The 20531-nt window shown below is 38.4% G+C and overlaps 1 protein-coding gene across 1 annotated transcript in view; it reads right to left on the reverse strand.

Annotated features, from left to right (window-relative positions):
• The window catches only part of crb1 (crumbs cell polarity complex component 1), a 164852-nt gene that overhangs the window by 63923 nt on the left and 80398 nt on the right, over window positions 1-20531 (reverse strand). Inside the window, exons 6-8 of the mRNA XM_073063503.1 lie at window positions 11193-12152; window positions 6794-7344; window positions 5548-5713 (exon numbers count right to left, since the gene is read on the reverse strand). Coding sequence (XP_072919604.1) covers window positions 5548-5713; window positions 6794-7344; window positions 11193-12152 — 1677 coding nt within the window. The remainder of the gene's footprint in view (window positions 1-5547; window positions 5714-6793; window positions 7345-11192; window positions 12153-20531) is intronic.

The following is a 20531-nucleotide window of genomic DNA, read 5'->3' on the forward strand; positions in this document are numbered from 1 at the left end:
GTGATTACCCTGAGCATTGAACCAGTGGGATGAATTGTTAATTGCCTGTTAAGTACTGTTAAAGTTGAAATTGCGTGGTGAAGGTTTAATAAAGTGGCAGGTGCAGCTCTCATTTTAATGTAGACCAGCTTTGACGTAGATGTAGCTGGGGGCGAAGATTTCAAAGACAGAGTTTTATATTTTCTGAGGAGTGAGGGGAAGGAGTGGTCAGATTTGGAATGTCTAATTAGTCCACGCCCCCCCAGTGAAGAGTGAGAATTCTGAGTTAGTATTCGCCCTTACCTCTCTGGCGAATAAATGGAAAAATGCCCAGGTTCAAAGTCCCAGCTATGGTAGGCTCACCTATTCTCTGGAATAACACCCACCTCTAAAGGGGAACAGGAGTATGAGACTCGGGCAGAGCAGACCTCTCAGTTGTTAGGTGAGTGGCAGTGCTCTGATGATGTAAAGCGACAGAGATTGGTTGAGAGTTTGACTGAGCAGGCTGCTGACATTGTGAGAGCCATCAGGTTGCGGTATCCGTAGCGACAGCTGTCAATTACATGCAGCCACTGGACAATGCCTTTGGCCCAATAGGAAGCCCATTGGAGCTTATGGTGGGGTTTCAGAACATGTGCCAGGAGAAGGGAGAGCAGCTTTCTGCTTATATTTTTTGGCTAGAGAGGTGGCTAAATTGCCTGCAGCGCAGAGGGGCCATTCAGGTGGCTGAGGTGGATCAGTTAAGTGTGGACCAGATAGCCAGGGGCTCTGTCAGCAGGTACAGTCCTCGGTAATAGTCCCCTGAAGTGAAGTGACCACAGATAGCCTACCCCGGGGAGCAGTAGAGGAGATTGTGGCAGAGCTGAGAACAGAGATATGTCAGCTGTTATCGGTGGGTGTGACCACACCATATGATGGAATTGATGGGGGGGGGGGCGGATTCCCCAAGCGGACGCACAATGTGGAGGGCTGCTTCATGATGAGTCTGGACATTTGGGGGCTGAAAAGACCTGTGGATTGCTCAGAGACCTGTCTTACTGGTCCCGAATGAAGTCGGAGGTCGAAAAATACTGCAAATCGTACACTCAATGCATACAGCGGAAGACACTGCCTATGCGGGTGGCTCCCTTGTCCCACTTGCAGAGTGTGGGGCCCCTGCACCTGGTGTGTATGGATTTCCTGTCAATAGAACCTGATGCCAGCAATGCGGCAATTGTCTTATTTATCACGGACCACTACACCAGATATGCACAAGCTTTTCCTACCAAAGTCTAGAGGGCGTCCACAGTGGCCAAAATGTTATGGGAGAAATATTTAATTTATTATGGCTTTCCCAGGTGGATATATGGTGTACAGGGATGGGATTTCGAGAGCAGACTCATCCACGAGTTACTGGGCATGCTTGGAGTTGAGGACCACGCCCTATCATCCACAGGGTGATCCACAGCCTGAGAGGTTTAATCGGACCTTGCTAGACATGCTCGGGACCCTGGAGATCAGCAAGAAGAGCAAGTGGAGTCAACATATTGGACATCTGGTTCACAGTTACAACTGTACCCAAAATGAAGCTACAGGGTACTCGGCATACTATCTGATGTTTGGGGGCGAGGTGAGGTTGCCCATTGACCTTTGTTTTGGGACTGACGAGGGTGACTTACCACCGAAGACTTATCTGAAGTATGTGTCTAACGTGAGAAGAGAGCTGAAAAGGGCTTACGAATTAGACAGAGTCACAGTTGCCAAGCAGGATCAAGGAAATAAGAGGAGATATGATCTAAAGGTGAGGTTTTCCCAACTCCTATTGGGAGACCAGGTCCTCATAAGGAATTCGGGACTACCTGGGGAAAATAAGTTGGCGGAATGTTGGGCAGCTATCCCTATGTGGTGGAGAGCAAAATGCCAAACCTATCAGTTTTCTGGGTAAAACCAGAAGATGGGAATGGGCCTGTCAAGATTCACCATTGGAACCACCTGCTGCCCCTGGAACAAGAGGTGCAGGTAGACCCAGAGCCCGACTTGGAGCCTACACCTAGTAAGAGGACTCTGCGGAACTGCGGGGCGTTTGCAGGGCCCACAGCAGGAGAGGTTAGACTGGCCCCCACCCCTGAGAGGGATACTGATTTGGAGGATGAGGACTCGGATGTGTGGTATATGCTGCCTTTTGCTAACTCCCCCACTGATTGAGGAAGAGACATCCAGTCCTTCTCCCGCGGAGTCAGGTAAAGTGGGAGGGGGGCTATCTGTGGACAGCCAGGGTTGCAGCGGGACCCTGCAGGGGATGAAGCGGGGCTTGGCCAACCGACAGAGGGGTCCAAGTTGCAGGTGGGCACGAGTGATAGATCGGGGGAGGCCTCGCCAGGTGGACTGGAAGTATCCCTAGTAGTGTCGGAGCCTGAAGAGTTAGATGATGGGGTACGGACATCTCAGAGAATTAGGAGACCAGTGGATAGACTGGCCTACGTAACACCAGGGGAACAGAGTGTGACCCCTACTGTGTTGGGGAGCTATATCTCTGCCTTTTCCACCTGGATTGGGCTTTGTGTTCTGCAGGAAGGGTTGGCAAATTATCTCAACGTCATGAGGACATGACTAAATTTGGTCGGGGGGGGGGAGTTTTAAACATGCTGTAAGGTTTCACTGTGAAGGTAATGGTTTCCTCTGTAGCATCAATGTTTGTGCTATGACTAGAGATAACGGAGCTTTGGAATGTGGAGCTACCCAATGAGAGGGATGTTGTTCTTTCTTGTGGGTCTGGGAAAAGGGATTTTGCAGTCTTTTGCTGAGGAGCGATAAGGAGAGAAGACCCGAATGAGGAGAGCAGGGGTCCGAGAGTTAGCTACGCTTGGAGGAGGTCCACGGGAAACCAGCGGACTGAACCATAAGCTCCAACATTGTGCATAAGACTGTTTCATGAAAATGGGCCCTTTTCTTTTTTTGTTAACCATATAGTCAAACTAAGAATTACAGAGCTCAATCGTTTAATCGCATATTGTTTACTGTTTGTTATTTTGTGGTACTGATTTGTAACAGGGGACACATCGCGCAGCATCCACCCAAACAAGGTTTCTTAAGTTTGGCCGGGCCGAGGGCTGTCTTCTGCTAGATTAAGCTGCTAGCCGAACCGAGAGTTACACAAGCACTCAGCTTTTGTGAGTATAAACAGCCAGAATCTACTGTGTTCATTAATGATATTACAAGAACTTCCAGTAGGAGACAAAAAGCTGCTTGTAAAAGTAGATGCAAAGACCAAAGCCCAATTGGACGAATGGAAGGCCTAAAAGAAAGGCGTCAATGCAGGTAAGAAAAGAGAGGATTTGTCAGATGATGTTGTGGATGAGGAAACCAAGAGGAGAGATCAGATTGTAAAAGGAGCAATAGAAAGATTAATAAGAGAATATTCCAGTGAAATAAATGCTCTTTCCCAAGATCAAAATGCACGTCCTAGGAATAAGAAACAAGGCGAGAGAAAGAAAGACAAGAAGTTGAAAAGGAGAGAAGAGATAGAAAGTATGTGAGCAAGAAAGAGAAAAGCGGAGAAAAGGTCAAGAAAGGTGTGCACAGCTGTCAAAACCACTTCCTGCAGTCTCAGAGACAACACCTACAACCACCACGGAGGAGGCCCGTATTGTTTCATAGCCACAAGTCTCAGCTGCCAGGCAGAGTGATTCTCCTTGTCAGGCAAGAGAAATCCCCTACAGCGATTAAATCTTTACACCTTAAAGCATACACTTTAAAATTTGCTACACTGTGGTATCTGTATATAGTGATTATATTATATAGCATACAGTGTATATAGTTGAGATGCTTTCTACATTGAGTTGGAGTTTATAGCTAAGCAGAGAGGAGTGTTGTGTATTTAATGTTTCAATAATAATTGAGTAGTCTTGTATATATATTGATTGATTAAGGATTCTTGTTCATTTAACTAATTAATTATGGGTTATATGTATAAATATATAAATTACATACATCATACTACCACGTGATATGTGCATGCCTTGCTTAAAGTAAAAGATGACGATAGACTCACATTTTGGACTCACATGTCTTTCTTTGAATTATTTTAATGTTTTGAAGTTACACAACATAACCAATACCACTAAGCAAGGGAGCTGAGGACCCCAGGTTAGGAACCTCTGACCTAGAGGGTCAGTCCTAATGCCCATTTTCAAATGTAAATATAAAAACTGCTACTGCTTCTTTTGTTTTAATGTGTGTATTTAAAATCTGGAAATGTGGTAAATCCTCTCTCAAGTTCAATGTGACCTGGCATTTCATTAAATAGTCTGATCATCTTCGCATTTTGTGTATTGACGCCACCTTGAGGCAGTAGCCAGCATCACGGGAATCCCCATGTGCCTTTTTTTAAAATCAAAAATCGCCAAAGAGGGACTGTTTTACCTTTCAGTGAAGAAAGCTTAGTTCAGTTATGTAATCTGCTTTTTTCTGCAATAAGGTAGGAACAATCATAATGATCAAAGTAGTGATTCCCACTTCAAGATTAATGTTTACATGGTGACACAAAATAAAATGCTACCCAATGGGGCAAAATGTCTAACAACACTTCTGTTTTCTGTTCTACAATGCCAGTTGTACTTCCATAGCAGCTTACTGGCTGACTCCCCATACACAACAAAAACTACAATGAGCTTGTCATATTGCTCCTTTCCTAACAAAACTCTCTCAAAGTGTTTTCTAGCCCCATATAACCAGGTGTATTTTTGCTTTCCTGCACAACCAAATGATCAGCTTCTGTTCCACCTCTGGGAGAACTCTCTGTTTAGCAACACACACCTTGCTATATATCAGCAATACGCATTTGCACTGTAAGATCCAGTATGAAGTTTCAAATCCTTTCATTGGAAAAATCTTTTTTTTTCCCACAATGACATTAGGCTGTCATCTCAGCTGGCAGCCTGCTTTTTCTTACCTTGTACTTGCATCTCCTTCCTTTTCTAGTAAGAAACAAGGGTCTTTCTGTTTACACACAATCAACAACACAGCTCACAGAAATGCTGTAAACAAATTGGCTATCCATCCCCTTTGTAGAGATGTGAACAGAAAGCTGAGCCATGGAACAAGACAATTGCAAGGGCAAATGAGGAATCTGAAAAGCCTTTGTCCACACTCCCTGCCAATGCCGGAAGGAATTTCTCTCTGCTACCATCAGGGAGGAGGTACAAGAGCCTTAGGTCCCACACAATCAGGTCCAGAATAATTATTACCCTTCAACCATCAGGCTCCTGAATCAGCGTGGATATTTTCACTCACCATAACACCGAACTGTTCATTGAACACATCCTTTAAACTCACTTTCAAGGACTCTACAACTCATGTTCACAGTTTTATTTATTTACTTATTTATTCTTATTATTACTTGTTTCTTTTTGTAATTACACAACTTGCCAGTTTTCATTGATTCTATTGTACTTCTTTGTTCTTCTGGGAACGCCTACAAAAACAAATCTCAGGGAAGTATTTCATGACATATCCATATCTTGATAATAAAGTTTACTTTGAACTTAGAAGAATACAACTGTTGAGAAAAATGGGAAGTTCCCCACTTACAATCAGATCCACCTCTGATCAGGTGACATTTTGAACCTTGCGGGCATGGACTCAGCTGGCACCACTGGACTTGGTTGCAGGTTTTTCCCGAGGTATTCGAAGGACAGTTGCAGACAAAGTCATCCTCGATGGAAGAGCAGATTCCACCATTCAAGCAAGGGCTGAACTAGGAAAACAAATAAAAAAATACAGAATGAAAAATTATATCTGGCAGATTCAATTCTAGATACCAAATCTAACTGCTTAAAAATGTGCTATATTTATTCTCTGGAGAATGCCTACCTTTCAAAGAATTGTATTTGTATTAATAGGTTGCCCTGTTAGAATTGCATACGGAATCTCTGATACCAATAAGCACCTTCATTTGTTTTTAATGCTTAAATAAATTTTTAGGATTTAATTAGACATGCAAAATTTTTATAACTATTAACACTGTATATCTTCATATTAAGATACATGGTGGTAGCAATGATAAAATCTGAATTGTGTTCTTCTGTTCTAAATTATACTGACTCCATGTACTTATCACTTGCAAGCATTTTGGTAAAGAATTGAAAACAAGGTATACTTTGCCAGTCAGGCAAAATATATGTAAATATATTTTTTCATATTTTAAATTAGTTTACTTCACATTTTTAATTGATTTAGGAGTCTCTGAAATTCTTTGAAGAAAATACAGTAGATTCCGGTAATAATTTCACTCCTTCAACAAGTTAGGTACTACAAAGAAATTGAAGGTATTGACAATCATCTTGAATGTTACAATGAAAATGAAGATTTGAAGGAAACGTTTGTTGAAAACATTGTATGAAGGCAGTCTAGACTGATCTTCTTCATTTACAGTTTATCAGAAGAACACGATGGCATACACGGGGTTCATTCCTCCGTCAATAATTATTAGCAACTAATACACAGTTTTATAGCACTGAAGAGGTATTGGTAATGTTTTAATCTGTATTTTCATTTAAATACATAATTTGTTAGTCTTTTTTATACCTTTTTTAAACTACTTTCTTGAAACTTTGGCTCATTAGGGCAGGTACCTTATTAGACCAAAGTTTACTGGTCTCAATTAACCAGAATTCACTGTAGTTCAAATGACGGATTCCATCACTGTTGCCTTTGTGACAAATACTTGTTTGCTCTGATATTATTGTGCTGATATTTTGGTTATAATTGGTTGTCTTCACATCAATTAGATAAAACTCAATGAATGAGGATGTGTGATGTAATCAGTATACTGTACCTTACATGTATTGTTGCCATTACAGCCTCTTGTTATATTGACAAGTATTCTGTTACTGTAAGTCTCCTTGGGGATACTAATGGGATAAAATTCAAGTCTCTTGTTGTTGATCTTTACATCCTGGATGCATCCTTCAAAGTGTCTTGTGTCTTGAGTATGTTGTGGCTGATCTGGCAAGCCTCCGATATAAACTACATCACCAGTTCGAATTCTAATCGGAGGAATTTGTACATGACCTACCACTTGTCCCATCTGAACAAGTTTGATTGTGTTTTGTTTTAATTCCACAGTTATTAAATAAAATTCACTGTCCGTGATGTAGTGATCACTTGTGAGAGGTTTGGACAAGTGAGATCGGACTACCACATGGCCAGCTTCCAACTCCATCTGTAGATAGAGAACACTACTGTTCCTCAGGATCAACAGCACACCGTCTGGTTTGTGAGAGCGAACAAACATGGATATGTTCACTTCTTCTCCTGGATCATCATCAATGACAAACAAAGCATAGCTTTTGGAATCTTCATAGCCAAATCCACCAGGAATTAATTCTGTGGAAGAAAAAAGGCAGAATACTCTACCATTAAACGTCATTCTGAATCAATTATGAGACTTCGGTCACTGACCAATTTGCTTATGTACAGAGTTGCATCAGTTTCTACCCCAAAAGAAATTAGACTAGCATTATTGATTAAAATAAAACAAATGCATTTATTAAGAGTGTATGCACCAGATAAATTTGAGTGAAATCTAACAGTGTTTAACTAAGCATTGTGATACATGCCGGTCTTGCACGGTCAAACAAAACAAGTTCAACAAAATTCAGCCGTTCTGTATTCCGTCATTTTTTTAAAATTAGGGTCAAAGTAACAGAGTATTGGGCAGGGTATCCAAAAGGCAGCTGATTCACTCTTGCTCATTTTGTCCCATAATTGAAGATCGAATCACTTTCCAATAAAGCCGGCAGTGACTTAGACATGATTTGCATCAAACTTGTTAAATTCGATTGTCAAAATTAACAGAGATGAGAATATCTGGTGGTTAAAGTGGCAAGAACACTTATATTTACAGTAAAGGGACTCTGCTGGTCAACAAACTTGTTTTAAATTCAAAATTATACCTTTAATTATACAATTTGAAGCTTTTCTAACTATGACTTGTAACTCGATTTATTGTTGGCAACTTGGGATTGTTATAGTTCCTCCAGCTTTTGTACGTGTTGCTTTGACCCCAGCATCTGCAGTGCACTTTGTGTTTTGGATTGTTATAGGTTTGTCATTGATGCTCCTCAAAAACACAGGTTAATCTTCCTGGCTGCCACCAGTGTTTCAGAGGAAAATGTTTGAAGTGGAGTGATTCAAGCCTCCAAAACATGTGCACGTGTGAAGTGTTCTAGACTTACTGACTGATAGGTGACCCGATGTCTGTCACGGCACTTTGTTGCTGAACTCCACATAGAGTCCAATGATGGAACTCCATCTTGCCTAAATTTCCCAGTATCATGCTGAAGGGTAGGCAAGTCTACAAAACAGTTGGCTGATTTACTTTTGCACAGCCATTTCAATGCCGTTCTAAGCTTGGCGGTAAGGAGGCAAAGGGTAAGTCATAATTAGTTTACTTCAAATTATTATTTCCAATAATTATTATTTCAAGTTTACAGATTTTAAATATTTTTGATTCTGAAAGTCATGTAAAAATTATTAAGTTCAGTGATGGCTTTAACCACACCAGCTATAACTTCTGACAGGACCTTTTCAAGCTTGGGACCTCTACCTTTTACCGGATGTATTGCAGTCAACATCCAGACCTTACGTCAACATCCAACATGAATGTGAAGGCCAACAAGGTAATTCCTCTTCAGGTGGCTTGGATGAGTATGGACTATGGGTAGAGATTTCAACACATCATGTCCAACAAGATGTAGGCCACTGTCAATGTCAACTATAATACACTGAAGTTTAGTCAATAATGTAAATGATGGGTGTGAGGGGTTCGAAGTTTTAATTGTAAAGGTACTGTCTGGAAAGAACATATCTAAATTCAAAATTATATGTTCAATTTTAATAGACTTAGGTTATTTGAATTAATTACAAAATCTGAAACATTTCTAGTTATGATCTGCAGCCCTATCTATTGTTGACAACATAATTTTATAATAATTTTGATACTTTTTTTCTTGGAAAAATAATCCGGAATAGTTTTGCACTTCAGAATCAGAACATTAAATCTTGTTAGCTGTTCTAAGGGGAAAGAAAGTTAAGGAGACAGCCCATCCAATTGTATAGAGTAGCAATAGGAGTACTGAACATCAGGAAAGGACAGGATATAGAGGCATAAATTGCATCTGATAATAACATCAGATTTAGGAAAACTGGTGGAAAGACAGAATTAAAGTGTATTTAGCTAAATCATCCTGCCTTTAAATTATGGTAAATGCATTAATGACAAATGGGCAGGATTTAAACAATATTACAAAGAGATGACTGTAATGTGACCAAAGCTGGGAATATCTGGGTACTTCACCTTCAAAACCGAGACACAAATGGAGTAGCTGTTTGTAAAGATCATGGTACAGAAGATCAAGATGTAGGACTTACTTGGGTGGAGACAGAAAATATTAAGGGAAAAAAGTCACTGGAGGAAGTCAGCATGGGTTTTTGTGAATATAGGCTTGTAGAAGTACTTGAGTAACTTTAACATTCATGTAAATTGGACAAGTCAAATGGAAAAAGGTAGCCTGGAGGATGACCAAGTAGAGTGTATTTGAGGCCATTTATTCAAACATTATGCTGTGGAACCAACACAGAATAGGTTTCTTTGCATCCTCTGGGAAATGGTGGTCATAACATGATAGAATTTCATGATCTGAGCACAAGAAATTGGTGAATGACACTTGTGTCTTAAATTTAAATGAGGATAATTATAAGGGCACAAACGTAGGGTTGACTAATCTGGCAAATAGATTTAAAGGTAAGACAGTAGTAAAGCAGTGCATTTTAAGTATATTTCACAATGATATTATCCATTATGAAAATTACAATAAGGATAATCCACCCATGGCTAATAAAGGAAGTTTGGGACATTATCAAATTGAAAGAAAAAGCATGTAATGCTATCACTAATCAATGTATTGGGAAAAATGTGGAAACTGCTGAAGTTACTGAACATTAGTGACTATAAAGTTACTAAAGAGATGTAAGGTAGATGCAAGTGAATAAGAACCAATAAAAAAATTAGATCTTCTTCAAGTATGTAAAATGCAAGAGAATGGGTAGAGTGAATGGGTTTACCTTTGATGGTGAGATTGAAGCACCACAATAGAAAATAATAAAATATCAAGACATTTTTGAACAAATACTCTTGTTTCTACATTCAGAGAAGAAAATAGGTGCATCCTATTAACAGCAGCAAATCTAGGTCTGATGAGGAAAGTACAGGTAATAAGTACTCATTTGAGATTAGAAAAATAAGAATGGACTAACACACCCATAGTTCTGGGAGCATTTGGTAGAGTTACACTAAGCTTGCTCCTCTTTGTGTGGGAATCTAGTGATTGAAGAGTGCAGAAAAATATTTACAAAGATGTTGCCAGGATTTAAGGGATTTTGTAATAGGGTGAGGAGCATAAAAGCATAAAAGACTGAGAGGTGATCTTATTTATTCATGAGGGGTATAGATAGGGTGGATGTACTTGGTCACTTTACCAGGGGTGGGGAAATCAAGAAATACAGGGCATAGATTAAAGGTGAGAGGGGAAAGATCTAATAGGAAGTTGAGAGGCAACTTTCTTATTTACACAGAGAACAGTATATATGTGGAATGAACTGATTCAGCAAGTGGCTGAGGAAAGACATTTGGATAGTTACATGGATAGTAAACGTTTAGAAGATTATGACTAAATTCTGACAAAGAAATTAGCTTGGATGGGCACCTTGATTAATATGGCCCAGTTGGGCCAAAGGGCCTGTTTCTGTGCTGTACAATGCTAATTGAAGGCACAATTTAAGAACAAATCAACAATATTAGAACAACTTAAGTCAGAAATAAGAACAGGTTTCTTCTCAGGAGGTTTGTAGTGTTTGGAATGTTCTACCTGAGAAAGCTGTTCAATTGAAATCACTAAATACAGTATAATTAACTTAGGACAGCCAGGTTTTGGAATATTGGGAAATTAAGGCTTATGGGAAACCATCCAGAAAAAAGGACTGAGACCAAGGTCTGATCACCAGTGACCTTAGTCAGTAGTGGAGCAAAGTTCTGGGCTTCTCCATCTTATGGTTCTTTAACACTGAATTGGGAAATTAAACTATTAGGAACATGTAGAATGGATAGTGAGCAGTATATCTAAGAAAATGTGGAGTATTCACTTAAAACCTTGAAATATTATTGTACCATTTACCTTCAGAACAGTTCCAACCAACATATGGTCTGGAACATTCACATGTGTAATTGGTCAACAAATCGATACATTGACCCTTGCCCTGGCACGGATTGCTCTGACACCAACCGCTCTTGCTGCACCCTGGTTTCACATTCAGTGCTGAGTCAATTGTAAGAGCGCCCATGTCTATTACTTTTGATTCCACTGTTAGGTCCTGAAGGCAACCAATAAAATGAGGCCAGGTCTGGGGCTGGGTGGCTGCTGAAAATCCTCCATAGCTGTCCTCCATGCCCCCAAAGAATATGTTTTCAAATGCTGTGGCAAATTCCTCACTCTCCATTCCTATAAACTTCAGGATCATGCACTCTTCCAAACACGAGTTGTCCAAAAGTTTGACAGAAAAGTTTCTGCTGAATGTCACTTCCACAGCGTGCCATTCTCCATCACTTACGTTCTTAAAAATCTCAAGACCTGCGACCGGTTCATTGCTTATTTGCAGAGATGCATATAAGTGGCCGTTGAGTACTTCCAATTTCATAAATGTTTTTCTGGTTCCTCTATGAAAAATAAGTGCATTGGACAGCACAGTTCTACACCTTAGGAATACATGATAAGGAAGTTTATTCGTCGAGTTCTGATTTCTCCCCGTGAGTGATGTTTTAAAATGAAGATGTCCACTGACAGCAAAGGAAAATGTAGTTGATAATTGACAGTTCAAGCCAGTATAGCCATTAGCACAGCGACAATGGTACCTGTGTTGTGAATCTATCGCGTAAGGAATGCATGTCGCTTTGTTCTGGCATTCATGGTTCTCGCATCCAGTTAGAATGTCTGTACAGTTCTGGCCTCCGTAAAATATCTCTTGTTCACTTCCTGTCGGACAGTGACAAATATAACCCTCTAGGGTATTCTGGCATGTTCCTCCATTTTGACAAGGGCTTAATTCGCACTCGTTAACATCCATTTCACAATGTGAGCCTTGAAAAGGAAGAAAATACATTTTTGCTCTACTAACTGATAATACATTAAAACTTTTGTACATATCGCATAAATGTGAATTTATTGAACTTATCAGTCACCATCAAAAATCACTTCCTTTTGTCACCATTTTGACTGAGCTATGATATAGTACAGAATCAGTCCCTCTTGACCATCAAACACTCATTTAAGCTAATCCCATTTTGTTTTACCCATACACCCATTTAATTCTCCCAGATCCAACCACTCAGCAAATCACTTGGTGTAAAGCACAGAGGCCTATTAACCTATCAACTTGAACACCTTTGGGAAGTGAGAGGAAACCCACATGGTTAAAAGTAGAATGGATGGAAATATTAACTCCTAATATTTCATTACTCCTAACTAATTCTAAATTACTGCAGTAATGATTATCAATGATGTATGTGATAAACCAGTTGTACTCAGATCATTTGGACCAATGAGTCTGTGGCACCAATTTCAAAGAGCAATCAAGTTAGTTCCATTCCAATCTAGCCCCATGCTATAAAACCCCTCCCTCCTACATTCCTGTGTTTTTCTCCTCTTTCTATTTATCATATTGCCTCATGAATTTGTCCCCTACATTCTGAAGCATTGCATTCCCAATGAAAATCAACCAACTGCAGTTGCTAGGAATTTGAAGCAAAAACAGAAAATGCTGTAACCATGAATTCTATTTTTCTGTATATAGAAGCTGGGTGAACTGCTGAGAATTTCTAGCACATTTTAAATGGATTCTAAATTGATTCTTTGTCTAAGATAGTTTCTCCTCATGTCATCTCTAGGTTCTTTACCCACCGGTTGACATTTGAGCCGCCCATTAGCCAACCATTAAACTTTGTGTAATGATTTTAACCATTCGGGAATTCTATCTTAACAGTGGATGACACACGCTAAATGCAATTACATTGCATTATACACGTCAGTAGGACAGCCAAAATAGTTGTTACACTTTTCTGTAAATTAAAACACTTATTGATTATAAGTTGTTCCATTAATCAATATACAAAATAAGCAAATAGAAATAATTTAAATAAATATGATGATTAGAAGTAACCTCATAAGTAGTTAATTGTTATATCACCTCTATATCGAGGTGACAGCTTCCTGTGGATTATGGAGATTAATCTATTTTTGGTTAATATATTGAACACAAAAATCTTGGTGACTCTTGATAGTGGAACTGCAGATTAACATCTCTCTTTTGAGAAAAAAGCAGTCAAATTCAAGCAAATCATTTCCAGTTCAGTAAAACCATGAAGTAATTCCAATGAATTATATTTGAAAGATTAATTGAGCTAGTTACACTCTTCAAAACATAAAAAATGCTAATAAGTATATTAAGGTTCCTCTGGATCTTTGCAACACCAACTAACATTTAAAGACTTTTTATCCAGTATAAGTGATGCCCTGATCCTTCACCACACAATATTGCTGTTTAATAGCTGCAATGAACTCACCAGAAGCTCATTTAGAAAGGAGCATTTAAATAGTAACTGTGTATATAAGATGTCATCATCTACTTCTTTTTCTCATGAGTATTTAAGTAACACTCACTCTTATACTCTTGCAAAAGAATATTTTTGAGAAATATTTACCTGCAACAGCCAACATGAAAATGGAAGCCTTAAGAACTGATAATACCATTTCTCCAAGACAATTCTTTAAAGACATGAAAAATCTTCAAAAACCTTTAGTCTTGTGCCAGCTCTGCCTTTGCTGTTTGTATTTCATTTCTTACTATTAACTTACATCCTAACTGTGCACATTGTTCCTTTGTCTGCTGTGCCCGCTGATTCTGCTCAGTGCTCAACGCTCTGAAAGACAGATCAGCAAGGCTAAGCTTAGGAATCAGTCAATTCCTTGCTGATCCAATGGGCTAAATCTCTGTGACCCATTTACGCTACTCCCACAACTATAACTGGCGTCTGTGAAAAGAGTATAAAGAAATATTGGATTATAACTGTGGAAGAAATGCATTGCAGGATTTAGTTTAAAATGTTGCTTTTCTAGCAGGGCATTTTATCCTAAAGGCTATTTATTGCTATAATCTGATTAAGTGAGGTAATAGATTTTGTCAGTCATATTGTTGTTACTTTGATACGAGTTTTGAGCCACTTACATTGGATTCATGTACTTATGTTTGTACCAGACCTGATGTTTTCACTCAGATGATAGCAACACGACTGAGAAAAAAAATTGTGAACCATTAATTCTTTTGTGTATTGCCCCAGTCTTATCTCCCAAGTAAATGGGTTAACAAGTGTAGAAATACAACACCAAAAAAAACAATTTTTGCAAAAAGTGACAAATGCAAAATATTATTCTGTCTCTGAGGACCTACATTACAGATGGAAACAAGTTGAACTCTGACCTTCATCAATTAAAGAAATGGCCTCATTTTTCTATACAACTTCTGATCTTTATAAAATCAGGAATAAAATAGCATAAGCTTTGTGATAATATGATTAAATTGTGGCAAAGGAAGACAGTACCATATTTTATAATGCTATATCAGAGTAATTAGGTTCCAGCAGTACATCTCCCTAAATCTAAGGATTATGAACTCCATTTCCTTTATAGAGATCTGAGCACATAATCTACCTCATCACCTCAGTTCAGCAATGTGGGAATGCTACACTGCCATCCTTCAGAAGGGAGGTTGAATAAGTCTCTAGGCAACAGTTCCTTTAGATTGAAGTTTTGTTAAGTTGATACCTTTCTGACTGTTGAAGTAATATCATCAGGAAACATAGCTACTTGTACTCACCAATTCTCTAACAGTATGATCATGACCAAATATTCTATTTTAATGATATTGGGTCAAGAATAAATATTGACTTGGATTATTCACCGTCAGTCTGTAGTCCTAAAAATACAACAACTCCTGCGTGCTGTACTTCACAGAGTACACTGCAGAGACAGGGTACAACCCCCAAGTTGCAGGAGGCAGGTACCTGGGTGACTGCCAGGAACGGAGAAAGAAATGGGCAGCCAGGACAGAGTATCACGATAACACGTATACTGCTTTGGACACTGTCATGGGGTATGGGGAAACAACCTGCCAGGGGAGAGCAGCAGCGTCTATGTCTCTGGCACTGAGTCTGGCTCCGTGGCTCAGAAGGGAAGCGGGAGAAGAGGAGTGCAGCAGTGATAAGGAATTTCATAGTTAGAGGAGTAGACACGAGATTCTGTGGATGTAACAGAGACACCTGGATGGTACGTTGCCTCCCAGGTGCCAAGGTCTACAGCACTCTAAAGAGGGAGGGCAAGCAGCCAGTCTCTTTGGTACACACTGTACTGGCACCAACGGTAAGGAAAGGGAGGAGGTCCTGAAGAGAAAATTTCAGGAGCTAAGTCGAAAGCTGAAAAACAGGACCTCAAGGGTAGTAATCTCTGAATTGCTGCCTGTACAACATGGCAGTGAGGATAAGAATAGGATGATTTGGCAGGTGAGTGCGTGGATGAGAAACTGGTGCAGGGGGCAAGGCTTCAGTTTTCTGGATTATTGGGATCTCTTCTGGGGAAGGTATGAACTGTACAAAAGACAGGTTACACCTGAACCCAAGGGGGACCAATATCCTTGCTAGAACTATTGGTGAGAGTTTAAACTAATTTAGCAGGGGGATGGGAACTGGAGTGATAGTGCTAACGACTGACATAGTTGGTCTACTAAGGCAATCTGTAATTACAGAAAGCGGGATGAGTTGCAATGTAAAATGGGGACCAAATAGAAAAGGATGATGAATACAGGACTGAAGGGATTATATTTGAATGCACATAATTTATGGAACAATGTAGACAAACTTGTAGCACGGTTACAGGTTGGTACGTATGACACTGTGGGCATCATGGCTGAAAGAAGATTATAAGTGGGAGACTAATGTCCAAGGATACACGTTGTATCAAAGGGACAGGCAGGTAGGCAAAGGGGGTGGCATGACTCTGTGGTAAAATTGAAGTCAAATCCATAGAAATAGGTGACATGCATTTGGAAGATGTAGAATCTTTGTGGGTAGAGTTAAGAAAATACAGGGTTAAGAAGACTCTGATGGGAATTATATACAGGCCTCCAAACAGCAGCCAGGATGTGGGTTACAACTTACAATGGGAGATAGAAAAGGCATGTCAAAAGGACAATGTTACAATAGTTATGGGGGATTTCAATATGCAAGAAAATTGAGAAAATCTGGTTGGTGCTGGATTCCAAGAAAGAGAACTTGTAAAGTGCCTTTTTAGAATAGCCTGTAGTTGAGCCCACTAGGAGAACAGTTATTCTAGATTGGGCACTGTGTACTCAACTGAATTTGATCAGGGAGCTTAAAGTAAAGGAACGCTTAGGAGGCAGTGATCATAATATAATAGAATTCACCTTGCAAATTTGAGAGGAAGAAGCTAAAGTCAACTGTTTCAGTATTACATTGGAGTAAAGGGAATTATAGAGGCATGAGAGAGGAAGTGGCCAAAGTTGATTGGAAGGGGACCCAGCAGGAATGACTGGAGTTTCTGGGAGCAAGTTGGAAGGAGCAGGATAGTTAAATTCCAAAGAAAAAGTATTCTAAGGGAAGATGACACAACTGTGACTGACAAGGGAAGCCAAAGCCCACATAAAAGCAAAAAAGAGGGCATATAATAGGGCAAAAAAAATAGTGGGAAGTTAGAGGAGAGTAATAGTGAAGCAAGAGTAGATATCAGATCACTGGAAATTAACACTGAAGTGCTAGTAATGGGAGACAAGAAATAGCAGGCAAACTGAATTAATTATTTTGTAACAGTCTTCACAGTGGAAGACACAATCAGTATGCCAAAATTTCAAGAGTGTCAGGAGATAGAAGTGAGTGCAATTGCTTTTATTAGGGAGACGGTGCTTGGGAAGCTGAATAGTCTGAAGGTAGATGGGTCTACTGGACCAGATGGACAACATCTGAGGTTTCTGAAAAATGGATCTGAAAAGATTGTGGAGGCATCAGTAAGAATCAATAGATTTTGGCATGGTTGCAAAGGAATGGAAAATTGTAAATGTTGCTCCACTCTTCAAGCAGGATGGAGGCAGAAGGAAGGAAATTATAGCCTGACCTCAATGGTTGGAATGATCTTGGAGTCAGTTATCAAGGATTAGATTTTAGGGTACTTGGAGGCACATGATAAAATAGGCCAAAGTCAGCATGGTTTCCTTAAGGGATTTTCTGTAGGGTCCTTTATATACCACAGCCTCCAGTATGTGTCCAATTAGACTCCTATACAGAGCCAGCCTTTCTCTTCCCAATATTTTTATTAGTTTCTACATAAAGGAATACAGAGTACAAGAAATTATATATAAAAGGTCAAAAAAGATTTAAAAAACTACCAATTACATTATATCTGTTCATAATAACAATCTCATTACCCCGTATTCATGTAAGTTAATCAAAAGTTATATTGAGCTATACTGATTTATTACAAAAAAAGAATCTAACCCCTACCAAGACAAAAGCTGTTTATTAAGGAGAAAAAAGGTAAAATACATTCTCATATAATAAAAATTAATAATAGCCAACATCTGAATTTAAAGAATGGGTTGAAGGTTTTGAAAATAATTCAGAAAAGGTACCCACAATGTTTGACAGTCTTGATGAGATTCAGAAATTGAGCAACAATTCTTCTCTAATTCTAAGCATGACATAACGTCGCATAACCATTGAGCGTGAGTAGGAGGAAAAACATCTTTCCATTTGAAGAAAAGCGCCCTCCTAGCTATAAGAGAGCTAAAGGCCAAAATATGTAAATCAGATGTCTTCGGCTTAATATCCTGTCCTGCAACAATACCGAATAGGGCCATCAGAGGGTTAGGCTTAAAACTGACTTTTAAAAGTAAGGAAAAAGTTCGAAAAACTTCCTTCCAATATTTTTCAAGATTCCGACAAGTCCAAAACATATGAATTAATGAAGCTTCTCCATTATTACATCTGTCACAGTAGGGAGATATATCCGAATAAAAACGAGATAGCTTAACCTTAGTCATATGAGCTCTATGTACCATCTTAAATTGTATGAGGGAATGATGAGCACATAGCGATGAAGTATTAACCAGTTTAAAAATTTCATTCTAAGTTTCCTCAAATATTGATGTCTGTAAATCTTGTTCGCAGAGATTCTTAATTTTGTCTAAAGGAAATTCCTCATCTCCAGTAACATACCATTAGATATTGAACTATTATGAAAATGTGTCAAACTAAAAATTACATCTAGTAAGTTCTTATCTGAACTTATAGGAAATGTGCATCATTGAGTTCTTAGAAAGTTTATGATTTGTAGATATCTAAAAAAGTGAGTTTTGGGTAAGCTATATTTAGCTGACAATTGCCCAAATGAAAAAAGGTTTCCGCCAACAAACAGATCCCAAATACATTTAATACCAAACCTGTCCCATTCTTGGAGGGTTTAAAAAAATTAGAATAAATGGGACTTGAAAGAGAAAATCTCAATAAACCAAGTGTTTTCTAAATTGTATCCAGATCCTCAGAGTATGTTTAACTATTAAATTATCAGTTTACTTAAAAATAAAGGAAGTGACGATCCAAGAAGAGAAATAATAAAAATTTATTAACAGAGTTAGCTTCTAAAGAGACCCATACCGGACAGTCTGCACGATTAATATAATATAGCCAAAACATAAGATATCAAAACTGCCCAGTAATAAAACCTAAAATTAGGTAAGGCTAGACCTCCAGACTTTTTAGATTTTTGAAGATGAACTTTATTTAAATGAGAACGTTTATTTTTTCATATATAGGAGGATAAAATTGAATTAAGAGAGTCAAAAAAGGATTTAGGAATAAAAACAGGTAAAGCCTGAAAAAGATATATAAATTTAGGTAGAATATTCATTTTAACAGATTTAATTTGTCCAATCAACGATATTGAAAGAGGTGACCAATGTAATGATACCCTTTTTACACGATTCAATAAAGTAGGAAAGTTTTCTTGAAACAGGTGTTTGTAATTCTTAGTGACTGTTACACCCAAGTAAGTAAATTGATTCCTTACAACTTTAAAAGGGAGATTAGTATTAATTGATACCAAATTATTTAAAGGAAATAATTCACTCTTATGTAGGTTCAATTTATATCCTGAAAACTGGCTAAAATGGGAGAGTAAAGAAAGTATGCAAGGTAACAAGGTCTCAACATTAGAGATAAACAGCAATATATCATCAGTGTAAAGCGAGATTTTGTGAGTAATACCTCTCCTTAAAATACCACAAATATCATTAGATTCTCGAAAAGCAATGGCAAGGGGTTCTAAAGCCAGATCAAAGAGCAAAGAGCCCAATGGACAGCCTTGTCTAGTTCCGCGATGAAGTTTAAATGGTTTGGAATTTTGAAAATTAGTAACAACACGAGCAGAAGGAGATAGATAAAGTAATTTAATCCATTGAATTAAATCTGGTCCAAAATTAATTTTTTCTAAGGTTTTAAATAAATAATTCTATTCAACCCTATTGAAGGCCTTCTCAGCATCTAAGGATATCACACATTCTGATATCTCCTGGGAGGGAGAGTAAATAACATTTAATACACGGTGTATATTAAAATGGGAATTTTGTTTTTTAATAAATCCAGTCTGATCATCAGAAATAATAGAAGGTAAAATATTTTCAATCGCATGAGCCAGAACTTTAGAAAGGATTTTAGTATCAACATTGAGTAATGAAATTGGCCTATATGAAGAACATTCAGTTAGGTCCTTGTTCTTCTTTAGGATAAGCGAAATAGAGGCTTCATAGAAAGATTGAGGCAAGCTACCCAATTTGAAAGAATCCAAAAAGACTAAGTGTAACTGTGGTATAATTAATGAAGAAAAAGCCTTATAAAATTCTCCAAAAAATCCATCTGGACCTGGAGCCTTCCCCGAGTGTAATGAACGTATAGCCTTGGCAATTTCCTCATAAGAAATGCGTTGATCCATCTATTTGCTATTATCTGCAGAAAGTGCAGGGATATTTAATTGATCTAGAAAATTATTCATTACAGTATTATCTTTAGGGGAATCAGATCTATAAAGTTTAGAATGGAATTCTGTGAAGGTATCATTTATTTCAAAGTGATCAGTTGTCCTATCACCATTAGTTTTGCAAATTTCTTTATTTGTCGTTTCACTACATAAGTTTTTAATTGGTTGGCCTGATTTATCTCCGTGAATGTAAAATTGAGTTTTCTCTTTAAGAAATTGAGTTTCAATTGGATATGTTAACAGAAGATCATATTTAATTTTAACTTTTAATTTAATTTTAACATGTCTTTTACATAAAACAGGATCTGGAGCTAGAGCATATTTTTGATCTAGTTGTTTCAACTGATTGGCTAATTCAATTCTTTC

The sequence above is a fragment of the Hemitrygon akajei genome, chromosome 12, assembly GCF_048418815.1.
Source record: "Hemitrygon akajei chromosome 12, sHemAka1.3, whole genome shotgun sequence".
Taxonomy (NCBI): domain Eukaryota; kingdom Metazoa; phylum Chordata; class Chondrichthyes; order Myliobatiformes; family Dasyatidae; genus Hemitrygon; species Hemitrygon akajei.